Source organism: Lathyrus oleraceus, chromosome 4 (assembly GCF_024323335.1).
Source record: "Lathyrus oleraceus cultivar Zhongwan6 chromosome 4, CAAS_Psat_ZW6_1.0, whole genome shotgun sequence".
NCBI classification, from domain to species: domain Eukaryota; kingdom Viridiplantae; phylum Streptophyta; class Magnoliopsida; order Fabales; family Fabaceae; genus Lathyrus; species Lathyrus oleraceus.
Genome location: NC_066582.1, coordinates 273443836 through 273456348, shown reverse-complemented (window position 1 = coordinate 273456348; position 12513 = coordinate 273443836). Strand labels below are relative to the sequence as shown.

General features: G+C 40.1%; 1 protein-coding gene across 1 annotated transcript; it reads left to right on the top strand.

Annotated features, from left to right (window-relative positions):
• Positions 1–716: 716 nt before the first annotated feature.
• LOC127137055 (probable LRR receptor-like serine/threonine-protein kinase At1g53430) lies at positions 717–11986 on the top strand. Its single transcript, XM_051063552.1, has 9 exons — positions 717–773; positions 877–1266; positions 9824–10019; positions 10127–10264; positions 10367–10479; positions 10561–10771; positions 10859–11096; positions 11357–11507; positions 11591–11986. The coding sequence occupies exons 1-9, from the start codon at positions 717–719 to the stop codon at positions 11984–11986; spliced, it is 1890 nt and encodes a 629-aa protein (XP_050919509.1).
• Positions 11987–12513: the final 527 nt, after the last annotated feature.

The window sequence follows — 12513 nt, the reverse complement described above, 5'->3', positions numbered from 1 at the left end:
ATGAGTATGAGATAGTCATATGTTTTATGTTTTCTGAATGTAGGTTTTCCAGAACTATCGGCTTTGTGGATGCTGGAATCAAGTTTTCTTTGCAAGTTTAGTATTGTTTCCAAATATGTTTAAAGTCTCCTTTAAGTCTGAAACTACGAAAATCAAATTATTTGCTAATTGGTTTTCTGAATGTAGGTTTTCAAGAATGCTCATCTTACTTAGTGGAGGCAGTAAGCAGTTGTTGAATGCAAGTTAATTTGGAACCGAAGCACTATATCATCCGGGATTTTGCAAAGACAACTCTTTCTCAAGGTTAGTCATCCCTATGTTAATTTGGAACCAGACTGAACAGTTAGTGTTTGCAATAGTTAGTGTTTGCATCAGTTAGTATTTCTCAAGGTTGGGGTTATAATTTATTTTGAAGGAAATGTTTTTTCTGGACTCAAATTTATTAACTGTTTCCATCAGTAGTGAAAGCTGTGTTTGTGAAAGCTGTGTTTGTGAAAGCTGTATAGTTTCTATGATACTCCTGTTATGAACATATGTGTGGTGTCAAATTGAACTCTAAATCTGAATTTAACTTAGCCATTTTAACTTAGCCATTTTACCTGAATAGCGATGAGTAGGATTAGCCATTTTACCATACAAATTGAACTCTAAATCTGATACAGTTGCAACTGCTACACCAGCTGACACAGCAGCCAAAGCTAAAACCTGCACCAGAAATGGTTTTCTTAAAAAATATGAACTCTCCCTGCAAGCTTCTTGAAAATCACAAGACAGCCTAAAGCCAATCCACACTATAGGCTTCCCGATCCAACCTTTTCTCTGTTAACTGCCTACCTTTCCTACCATTAGACCAAGTGAATTTATTTCCAAGAGTAGGGATATGGATGTAATGATTGGAATCAGACCAATGAAAGAAATCCTGCAATTGAGTTTGATGACAAAGAATATGAAGCCGACGAACATTTACGCGGAATTTCAAACTTTGTTGAAAGTGCTGATGGAAAATGGGCTTATAGCAGCACAGGAGTATTTCTAGGAAATGAAAAAGCTGATTATGTGGCAAGAAATGTTTTCTCTTTGAATATTAATGAGTCTTCTGGACACTACTACCAAACAGCCCGCATTGCGCCGATATCTCTTAACTACTTTGGATTTTGTATGATGAAGGGAAATTATAATGTGAAACTTCATTTTGCTGAGATAATGTTTTCTAATGACCGGACTTTTAGCATTTTTGGAAGGCGCATATTCGATGTTTCAATTCAAGTAAGTAATGAATACACAACTACTTCTTTCTTAGGCTTTGTTTGGTAAGTATCTTAATCAAGCACTTATAGCATAAACTTTTATCATATAAGTGCTTGCTTGTGTATAACCTATTTCTATAAAAAAAAGATACCACAAAATCAAACCCTTCTCATTTTAAAGCTATTTTCATAAGCTATCTTATAGAGTTTATGGAATTTAGTTGAAAACAGCTTATGGACATATCTTAAGCTGTTCCTATAAGCTCTTACAGACAGTTCTGCTTGTACTTATGTCCGTAGATAAACTCAAATAAACCAATCCAGACCGGCGCTTAGTTTCTAGTTTCGACCAAAATGTTGCTCATATTTTGTGTAGGTGTTTAATTGGCTGCATTGTATGGTAAAACACAAATGTCTTGACTGATGTCATGACATGTATATGTAACTACATTGTAGTTACTGCAGGACTAGCTAACACAGGATTATTGAATGCTGTGACATTCATACCTGTCAACAGATACTAAGGAACAGAAGCTCTGTTAGAACTTAGTATTCACTTGCAGTCTGGTTATCAAGGAAGAACCAGACCTGGCATAAGGCCTACTGATTGAATGTCAAACTGGATGTTGTGACATTCATCATTGACAGCAGCTACTGAAGATTGGGCAGAGTGGTGTTCTGCTATACTTCAGCATATTAGTTAGTTTGTTCTTCAAGAGAATTACAGAACTAACCTAAGGCCAACTGTGTAAATGTTAAGTTGGACACTTTGACATTTACTAATGTAAGCTGGTACTGTAGTATGGTCATATTGATCATGTACAGGTCAGCAGTTTTGTACAGTCTGGTTTCTGGGAAAACAGACTCAGCATATGGACCTTGATGTCAAGCTGAATGTCGTGACATTCATGCCTGACAGCATATGCTAAATTGTAGGTTGTTCAGTTTTCTGTTACAGCTTTCTCAGGCTATTCTTTAGGAAGTCAACAGCTTAGAGAAAATCCAGGAAATCAACAACCAAGCTACATTCAATGAACCTAACAAATAGCCTATTTGTTAGCAACCTAAATATTGAATTTGAGGGAACGTATGTGACCTAAAATTCAGGAATATACAGGTGCAAAAGCCCAGGTGCTGCAATATAAAAAGGAAGGCATTCCTCCATTCAGTTTCAGGGATTTTGAGGCGTGAAGATTTAGTGTGTCCATCTTACTTCACTGCTGTATTTTTGTGAGTCTAGAATTAGACGTATCTTGTAAGCCAAGTCATTATCAAATAGATGATTGCTTTGGCATAGGGTGTTCATTGAGTTGTAAGTGTTGTGTCACTCAAAGCTTTTAAGCGTGAGTGCTGTGTATCTTGGTTTAAGCTGTGAAGCATAACCAAGAGTTGTTTTGAAGTGTGACTTCAAAGTGTTTTTAATATCACTGAGGTGATTGAGGGGGAGTGAGTAGGAACTCTGATCTTAGATTAAGATTGAAATTGCATTGGGTAGGGATTAAGTGATAAGTTGTAAACGGGTGAGTTTAGCTTTGAATTGATACTACTAATAGTGGATTTCCTCCCTGGCTTGGTAGCCCCCAGATGTAGGTCATGTTGGACTGAACTGGGTGAACAATTACTTGTGTTATTTACTGCACTTACAATTAAGTTCTGCATAATCCCTGTCTGTGCAGAATTGGATGTCATAACAACCAGTGTGACATCCAAAGTCTGATAACTAGAATTTCAATTGGCATCAGAGCAGGCACCCTGCCTGTGAAGTTCTGGGTGAGATCTAGGGAAGTTACTTTCTAGTACCATGGACAAGGATTTAGGACACTCAAACAGACCACCCATGTTGGATGGATCTAATTATGATGACTGGAAGCCTCGCATGATAGCCTTCTTAAGGTCTCTAGACAGCAAAGTCTGGAGAGCTGTCAACAAGGGATGGGAACATCCAACGAGGACTGATGAAGATGGAGTCAGTGTGCAGATTCCTGAAGAAGATTGGGACAAGGAACAAGAGGCATTAGCTCTTGGAAATTCCAAAGCCTTGAATGCACTGTTCAATGGAATCACTAAGAACATCTTCAGGCTGGTGCACCATTGTGAACTAGCTAAGGAAGTTTGGGATACCCTCAAGGTAACTCATGAAGGTACTTCCAAGGTGAAGATGTCAAAACTTCAGATGCTGACAACCAAGTTTGAAAATCTGAGGATGAAAGAGGATGAGACTATTCATGACTTCCACATGAATATTCTTGAAATTGCAAACACCTCTGGTGGACTAGGTGAGAAAATGACCGAAGAGAAACTTGTAAGAAAGATTCTCAGGTCCTTGCCTAAGAGGTTTGCTATGAAGGTCACTGCCATAGAGGAGGCTCAGGACATCAGCAATATGAAGGTAGATGAGCTCATTGGTTCTCTCCAAACCTTTGAAATGGGCTTAGGTGAGTATGCTGAGAAGAAGAAAAGCATAGCCTTTGTATCTAATGCTGAAGAGGAGGCAGAAGAAGGATATACTGGAGGTGATGAAAGTATATCAGAAGCCTTAGCCATGCTTGGAAGGCAATTCAACAAGTTCATGAAGAAGATTGATCAAAGAGGTAGACCCAATGTCAAGAACATCCCGTCTGACATTAAGAAAAGATCAACTTCTGAAGAAAAGTTCAACCATGGGAAGGGAATCCAGTGTCATGGTTGTGAAGGGTATGGACACGTCAGAGCTGAATGTCCTACTTACCTCAAATTGCAAAATAAGGGGCTAGCTATCACATGGTCTGAAGGAGATTCTGAAAGTGAATCTGAAGGAGAATCTGCCAAACATGTCACTGCACTAACTAGTGTGTGTGTCTCTGAAGATGACACAAGTGCAGATGAGCTGACCTTTGATGAACTTGCTGCAGCATATAAGAAGCTGTGTACCACCAGTGCAGAAGTGCGTGCACAAGGTGAAAAGCAGAAGAAACTCATCAAGGAACTGGAAGATGAGAGACAGAAACAACTGTCTGCCATAGAAGGGCTGAATGATGAGATAGCCCTGCTGACCTCCAAGCTGAACCAGATGACCAAATCCATCAGAATGATGAATAAGGGAACTGACACCTTGGAAGAAATCCTAAAGGTGGGACAGCAGTCTGGAACCAAATCTGGGCTAGGATTTGGAAAAAGAGCTGAACACAAACGCCCAAAGGCTAAAGTTCAGAAGTTCAAGCAGATGTCAAAACCGATGTCTCAACATCGAGGAGCTAGGATGAATGATCATCAGAAGAGAATATTCCAGAATTGGAGGTGTCACCACTGTGGCAGGCTTGGACATATAAAAGCCTTCTGCTACTGGATTCATGGCTTCCCTAACAGAGCCTCACCTGTCAGACCTAAGCATAACACACGCAAGCGATGTGTTCCCATTAAGAAACAACAATGGTATGCTAGGATAGCACACACTGCCCTAAGGGCTTCTTCCAGAGAAGACTGGTACTTTGACAGTGGATGCTCAAGACATATGACTGGTATGGAAAATCTACTGGTAGACATTCAACCTCACACCACCAGCTATGTGACTTTTGGTGATGGTGCCAAAGGAAAAATCAGAGGTGTGGGCAAACTGGACTGTTCTGGAGTGCCAAAACTGAACAATGTGCTGTTAGTAAGAGGACTAACTGCAAACCTCATCAGTATAAGTCAGCTGTGTGATCAAGGTTTTCAGGTTCAGTTTACTAAGGAGCAGTGCATTGTGACAAATGGTGACAATCAGGAAGTTATGAGAGGAACCAGGTCCAAAGACAACTGCTATCTGTGGGAACCTGACCTCTCTAACTTTTCCACAACTTGCTCCTCAGCCAAGGAAGAACAGGAGGTAAAGCTGTGGCATAGAAGACTTGGCCATCTCCACTTAAGTGGAATGAAGAAGATCATATCCAAGGAAGCAGTCAGAGGAATGCCAAAGCTTCTGATTGATGAAGGAAGAGTCTGTGGAGAATGCCAAGTGGGCAAGCAAACCAAGATGTCACACCCAAAGCTGGGACATTCCACAACCTCCAGAGTTCTGGAACTGCTGCACATGGACCTAATGGGACCTATACAGGTTGAAGGTCTTGGTGGGAAGAAGTATGCCTACGTGGTGGTTGATGACCATTCCAGATACACGTGGATAAACTTCATCAGAGAGAAGTCAGATACATTTGATGTCTTCAAGGATCTGTGCATAAGACTTCAAAGAGAAAAGGACAGTTGTGTGGTCCGGATTAGAAGTGATCATGGCACTGAATTCAAGAATTCCAAGTTTGATGAGTTCTGCTCATCTGAAGGAATAAGCCATGAGTTCTCCTCCCCTATAACTCCTCAGCAGAATGGAATAGTTGAAAGAAAAAATAGAACTATTCAAGAATCTGCCAGAGCAATGATTCATGCAAAGAAGCTCCCTATGCACTTTTGGGCTGAAGCAATGAATACGGCGTGCTATGTTCACAACAGAGTCACCTTGAGAAAAGGAACCTCCTCCACTCTGTATGAAATATGGAAGGGTAGAAAACCCACTGTGAAGTACTTTCATATTTTTGGAAGTAAATGCTACATTCTCACAGATCGTGAACAGCGAAGGAAGCTAGATCCCAAAAGTGATGAAGGCGTATTTCTGGGATACTCCACGAACAGCAGAGCCTATAGAGTGTTCAACTACAGGACCAATGTCCTGATGGAATCCATAAATGTCATTGTGGATGATAAAGAGGAAGGAACCGATGTCATGGAGGATGTTGAAACATTCCTTGATAGTCCAACTGACAGTCCAGTCAAGCCTGAGGAAGTACAGGAACCTCCTCCTGAATGTGAAGTAGAAGCACCTACCAAAGTGCCATCTATCAGAATTCAGAAAGACCACCCTAAGGATCTTATCATAGGGGATCCCACCAGTGGTGTAACTACCAGGTCAAGAGGAATAAACTCAAATTCCTGCTTTGTTTCCAAGGTTGAACCAAAGAATGTGAAAGAAGCCCTGACTGATGAATACTGGATCATTGCCATGCAAGAGGAACTCGAGCAGTTCACAAGGCATGAAGTATGGGAGCTGGTTCCAAGACCTGAAGGGTCCAACATCATTGGTACCAAGTGGATCTACAAAAACAAATCTGATGAGAAAGGAGTAATTACTAGAAATAAAGCAAGACTAGTAGCTCAAGGATACACTCAAGTTGAAGGAGTAGACTTTGATGAGACATTTGCTCCTGTGGCTAGACTTGAGTCCATCAGATTGCTGTTGGGGGTAGCATGCATCCTGAAGTTTAAGCTATTTCAAATGGATGTGAAGAGTGCATTCTTGAATGGCTACCTGAATGAAGAAGTCTATGTGGAACAACCCAAAGGGTTTTGTGATCCTAACCAACCTGAGCATGTATACAAGCTGAAGAAAGCCTTGTATGGGTTGAAGCAAGCACCCAGAGCTTGGTATGAAAGGTTAACCGAATTTCTGACCACAAATGGATACAGAAAGGGTGGCATAGATAAAACCTTGTTTGTGAAGGATGAGGAAGGCAAAATCATGATAGCTCAAATCTATGTGGATGATATAGTCTTTGGTGGAATGTCAGAACAAATGGTTAAAAAATTTGTTCACCAGATGCAATCTGAGTTTGAAATGAGTCTAGTGGGAGAACTGACCTATTTCCTTGGAATGCAAGTAAACCAAATGGAGGACTCCATGTTTCTCTCCCAAAGCAAGTATGCCAAGAACATAGTTAAGAAGTTTGGTATGGATCATGCCAGGCACAAGAGGACTCCAGCTCCTACTCATCTGAAGTTAACCAAAGATGATGGAGGACCCAGTGTTGATCAATGCCTGTACAGAAGCATGATAGGTAGTCTGCTGTATCTAACTGCAAGTAGACCTGACATTTCCTATGCAGTTGGAGTGTGTGCCAGATATCAAGCAGAGCCCAAGGTGAGTCACTTGAATCAAGTCAAAAGGATCCTCAAGTACATCAATGGGACATGTGACTATGGGATGCTGTACTCACATGGGTCTGAGCCTGTCCTATCTGGGTACTGTGATGCTGATTGGGCTGGAAGTGCTGATGACAGAAAAAGCACATCAGGTGGATGTTTCTTCTTAGGAGAAAACCTCATATCGTGGTTCAGCAAGAAGCAGAACTGTGTCTCTCTGTCCACTGCAGAGGCTGAATACATAGCGGCTGGAAGCAGTTGCTCCCAACTGGTTTGGATGAAACAAATGCTCACTGAGTACAATGTCACTCAAAATGTCATGACATTGTTCTGTGATAATCTCAGTGCCATCAACATCTCCAAGAATCCCATCCAACACAGCAGGACCAAACATATTGACATTAGGCACCACTTCATCAGAGATCTGGTGGAAGACAAGGTGATCACTTTGGAACATGTAGCCACGGATCTTCAACTGGCTGACATATTTACAAAGGCTCTGGATGCTACTCAGTTTGAAAACTTAAGGAGCAAACTGGGAATATGTCTCTCTGAGACATTATAGCAATCACTGATGTTTGGGATAAACTGTTTAATATCTCTGCCTATTAAACAATTTGTACTAGGCTATGCTTGGTCAACAGATCATAGCTATGCTGCTTGCAACAAGGGTGGATACAAGAGGGTAAGGAGGCACCCTACAGAGAGAAGGCCACTGTATCTGCAGGAGTTCAAGGATGCGGTTCATGCAGGAGTGGTTCTGGATGTCAGAAACAACATCATGGCATCTGATATGGTGGTACCTACTGTAAAGCAAAAGTGGGTGATCACTTGATCGAAGCTGTGAAGCAAGATCAAGTGGATGTGAACTTGGTTGAAACTGTGAAGTAAAACCAAGTCTGGAACTCTGTCATTGTGCTCTGACTATGTTGTTGGCTTTGGCAACATTTGTGACAAAAAGGGGGAGTAATAACCACCAATACCCCTGACAAACAGAGTGGGTCTCTACAACAGACTCTCATGACAGATCTGAAGATTCCCCCCTTGCAGCTGATGTTGAAGTTTAGGTGCAACTTCGAATATATGTGTGCTGCTATGTGAAGTTTTTATTTAACTTCCATGTGTGTGAGTGTGCTGCCACTCTGAGTGTATTAGCTAGTATTATTCCGCTGCTATGAACTCTGTTATGGGGATCAAAGTGTTTTAGCCAAAAATTTGCCAAAGGGGGAGTTTGTAGGTGTTTAATTGGCTGCATTGTATGGTAAAACACAAATGTCTTGACTGATGTCATGACATGTATATGTAACTACATTGTAGTTACTGCAGGACTAGCTAACACAGGATTATTGAATGCTGTGACATTCATACCTGTCAACAGATACTAAGGAACAGAAGCTCTGTTAGAACTTAGTATTCACTTGCAGTCTGGTTATCAAGGAAGAACCAGACCTGGCATAAGGCCTACTGATTGAATGTCAAACTGGATGTTGTGACATTCATCATTGACAGCAGCTACTGAAGATTGGGCAGAGTGGTGTTCTGCTATACTTCAGCATATTAGTTAGTTTGTTCTTCAAGAGAATTACAGAACTAACCTAAGGCCAACTGTGTAAATGTTAAGTTGGACACTTTGACATTTACTAATGTAAGCTGGTACTGTAGTATGGTCATATTGATCATGTACAGGTCAGCAGTTTTGTACAGTCTGGTTTCTGGGAAAACAGACTCAGCATATGGACCTTGATGTCAAGCTGAATGTCGTGACATTCATGCCTGACAGCATATGCTAAATTGTAGGTTGTTCAGTTTTCTGTTACAGCTTTCTCAGGCTATTCTTTAGGAAGTCAACAGCTTAGAGAAAATCCAGGAAATCAACAACCAAGCTACATTCAATGAACCTAACAAATAACCTATTTGTTAGCAACCTAAATATTAAATTTGAGGGAACGTATGTGACCTAAAATTCAGGAATATACAGGTGCAAAAGCCCAGGTGCTGCAATATAAAAAGGAAGGCATTCCTCCATTCAGTTTCAGGGATTTTGAGGCGTGAAGATTTAGTGTGTCCATCTTACTTCACTGCTGTATTTTTGTGAGTCTAGAATTAGACGTATCTTGTAAGCCAAGTCATTATCAAATAGATGATTGCTTTGGCATAGGGTGTTCATTGAGTTGTAAGTGTTGTGTCACTCAAAGCTTTTAAGCGTGAGTGCTGTGTATCTTGGTTTAAGCTGTGAAGCATAACCAAGAGTTGTTTTGAAGTGTGACTTCAAAGTGTTTTTAATATCACTGAGGTGATTGAGGGGGAGTGAGTAGGAACTCTGATCTTAGATTAAGATTGAAATTGCATTGGGTAGGGATTAAGTGATAAGTTGTAAACGGGTGAGTTTAGCTTTGAATTGATACTACTAATAGTGGATTTCCTCCCTGGCTTGGTAGCCCCCAGATGTAGGTCATGTTGGACTGAACTGGGTGAACAATTACTTGTGTTATTTACTGCACTTACAATTAAGTTCTGCATAATCCCTGTCTGTGCAGAATTGGATGTCATAACAACCAGTGTGACATCCAAAGTCTGATAACTAGAATTTCATTTTGTATCTGGTTTCTAACAAATCTAAAGTTCCGAATTTCAAAACTATATAATGACAGGGTCGTAAATATTTAAAAGACTTTAACATTATGGAAGAAGCCGGTGGAGTTGGCAAGGGAATTACTCGGGACTTTAACGTTGATGTTAATGATAGCACCTTGCAAATCCACTTATCATGGGCAGGAAAAGGAACTAATGCAGTCCCTATGAGAGGTGTATATGGACCTCTTATATCTGCTATCACTGTGACCCCAAGTAAGTACTAGTTTTCATATCGTTTTGATTTCATAACCTTCTATCAAATATACCAATTAAACTACATTGTATTTCATATTCTTAAAATCATTTATACTTTGCTTTAGACTTTAAAATTCCTTCGAATCGGTTGTCTGCCGGAGCAATTGCTGGAATTGTGATTGGATCATTGGCACTTGTTTTGCTGATACTTTTTGTCCTTTGGAAGATGGGTTACATTTTTCGGAAAGATCAAACAGACAAAGGTAAGATTTTAGTTCTAAGTAAATAAAACATTTTCATGGTTGAAACATGGACCGCTTTATTTTCACTTCTTGTTCCTGAGTAAACCACTTATCTTATTGCAGAACTCCTAGAATTGAAAACAGGTTATTTCAGTTTGAGACAAATTAAAGCTGCTACTAATAACTTCGATCCAGAAAATAAGATAGGTGAAGGAGGATTTGGGCCAGTTTACAAGGTAAATTTAGATAAACTATATGTTAAAAGCTTTGAAAGGTTATCCTCAACTATGATACTGAAGGCATTGCCTATTTCGCAGGGTATATTGTCAGATGGTGCTGTGATTGCGGTTAAACAGCTCTCGTCCAAATCAAAGCAAGGGAACCGCGAATTCGTAAACGAAATAGGCATGATATCTGCTTTGCAGCATCCCAATCTTGTGAAACTTTATGGATGTTGCATTGAAGGAAACCAATTGCTGCTTGTATATGAATACATGGAGAACAATAGTCTTGCTCGTGCTCTTTTCGGTAAGGGCTTCATGTAACCGATTTTGGTTGTCTATATATGTTTCTGATAAGTTAAAATCAAACTTTAAAAGACAACTTTTCTTCTAGGTAAGCCAGAACAAAAGTTGAACTTGGACTGGCGCACGAGAATGAAGATTTGTGTAGGGATAGCAAGAGGTTTGGCCTATCTTCATGAGGAATCAAGGTTGAAAATAGTACACAGAGATATTAAGGCAACTAATGTCTTACTCGATAAGCATCTGAATGCCAAAATCTCTGATTTCGGTTTAGCCAAGCTTGACGAAGAAGAAAACACTCATATCAGCACGCGAATAGCTGGGACAATGTTAGTATTATACGACAATATTATAAAGTTTTGAATCCTAAAGACTTTGTTTATAATTCGTTGGCTTGCACTCATAGATTTAAATTGCAATTGTGGCCGCATGGACTGTAGTTGTCTACAATTTTCGGTCATGCTTGCAATGTTAACTACAATCTATGTATTTCTTGCTGCTATAATCATTTACACAGTCTTATCTAGAAATTGTTTCATTAAGTTTTTTAAAATCTCTGACACAAACCTACAAAACGTTTCCTTATCAGAGGTTACATGGCTCCTGAGTATGCAATGCGGGGTTACTTAACCGACAAAGCAGATGTATATAATTTCGGAGTTGTAGCTTTAGAGATTGTTAGTGGAATGAGCAACACAAATTATAGGCCAAAAGAGGAATTTGTTTATCTTCTGGATTGGGTAAGCTACACTTGGTATCTCTTTTCATTGTAATTTCCTTTGTTTCAAAATTTATAATTACTATATCTTGCATGTCATTTAAGGCCTATGTTCTCCAAGAACAAGGAAACCTTCTGGAATTGGTGGATCCAAGTCTTGGTTCAAACTACTCAACTGAAGAGGCCATGAGAATGCTGCAATTGGCACTCCTTTGCACCAATCCATCTCCAACTCTTAGAGCACCAATGTCATCGGTCGTGAGCATGCTTGAAGGAAACACTCCAATTCAAGCGCCGATAATCAAGCGAAGCGATAGTGCTAGTGGCGCAAGATTTAAAGCCTTTGAGCTTCTATCACATGATAGCCAAACTAATGTTTCTTCAACATCTTTACAAGATAGTAGAGAGCTAAGAGGCAAATCAATGGATGGACCATGGATTGATTCTTCCATATCATATCCAAGTAAATATGATTATTCTTCATCTGATAGGCTTATTTGAGATTTGATTATTCTTCCATATCATATGCAAGGCTAAATATTATTATAGACTTTTCTATGTTGACTTTAGGGTCGGTGACACGGACGCTATCTTTTTTTTTCATGAGTTTTATAAATTGACCTCAATGCCAGTCGATCGATGCATACAAAAAATGTTGACTTTTTTTGTTGACTTTAGAGTCGGACAGGGCAACGCTAAACATAATATTGACTTTTCATGGTTTTGAAACAATATAGCGTCGGTCCCATTAGTGTCCGCGTTAGCCTCCGTTCCACCGAGGCTACGTAGCCTCGGTGTATCTTCAGCCGACGTTACACAGTAGCTTCACACCTTTTATTCAAGGCCCGACACCGACGCTAAACCGATGCTAACCACATATTAGTGTCTGTTTTTCCACCTTTAGCGTCTGAAAGTGGCCGACGCTAATAACTGTTTTTCTAGTAGTGGTCGCACATTTAATGATTTGGGTGAAGCTTTGGTGAAGCAGTATAAGTATAATATGGACATGGCGCTTGATAGAGACCAGC

What these genes read in the sequence shown, in the direction of transcription:
- LOC127137055 (XM_051063552.1), top strand. Translation starts at nt 717, where the DNA reads ATGGTTTTCTTAAAAAATATGAACTCTCCCTGCAAGCTTCTTGAAAAT. An exon ending in GAAAGATCAAACAGACAAAG is followed by an intron (nt 10,265 to 10,366) that starts GTAAGATTTTAG and finishes ATCTTATTGCAG; the next exon opens with AACTCCTAGAATTGAAAACA. An exon ending in ACGCGAATAGCTGGGACAAT is followed by an intron (nt 11,097 to 11,356) that starts GTTAGTATTATA and finishes TTTCCTTATCAG; the next exon opens with AGGTTACATGGCTCCTGAGT.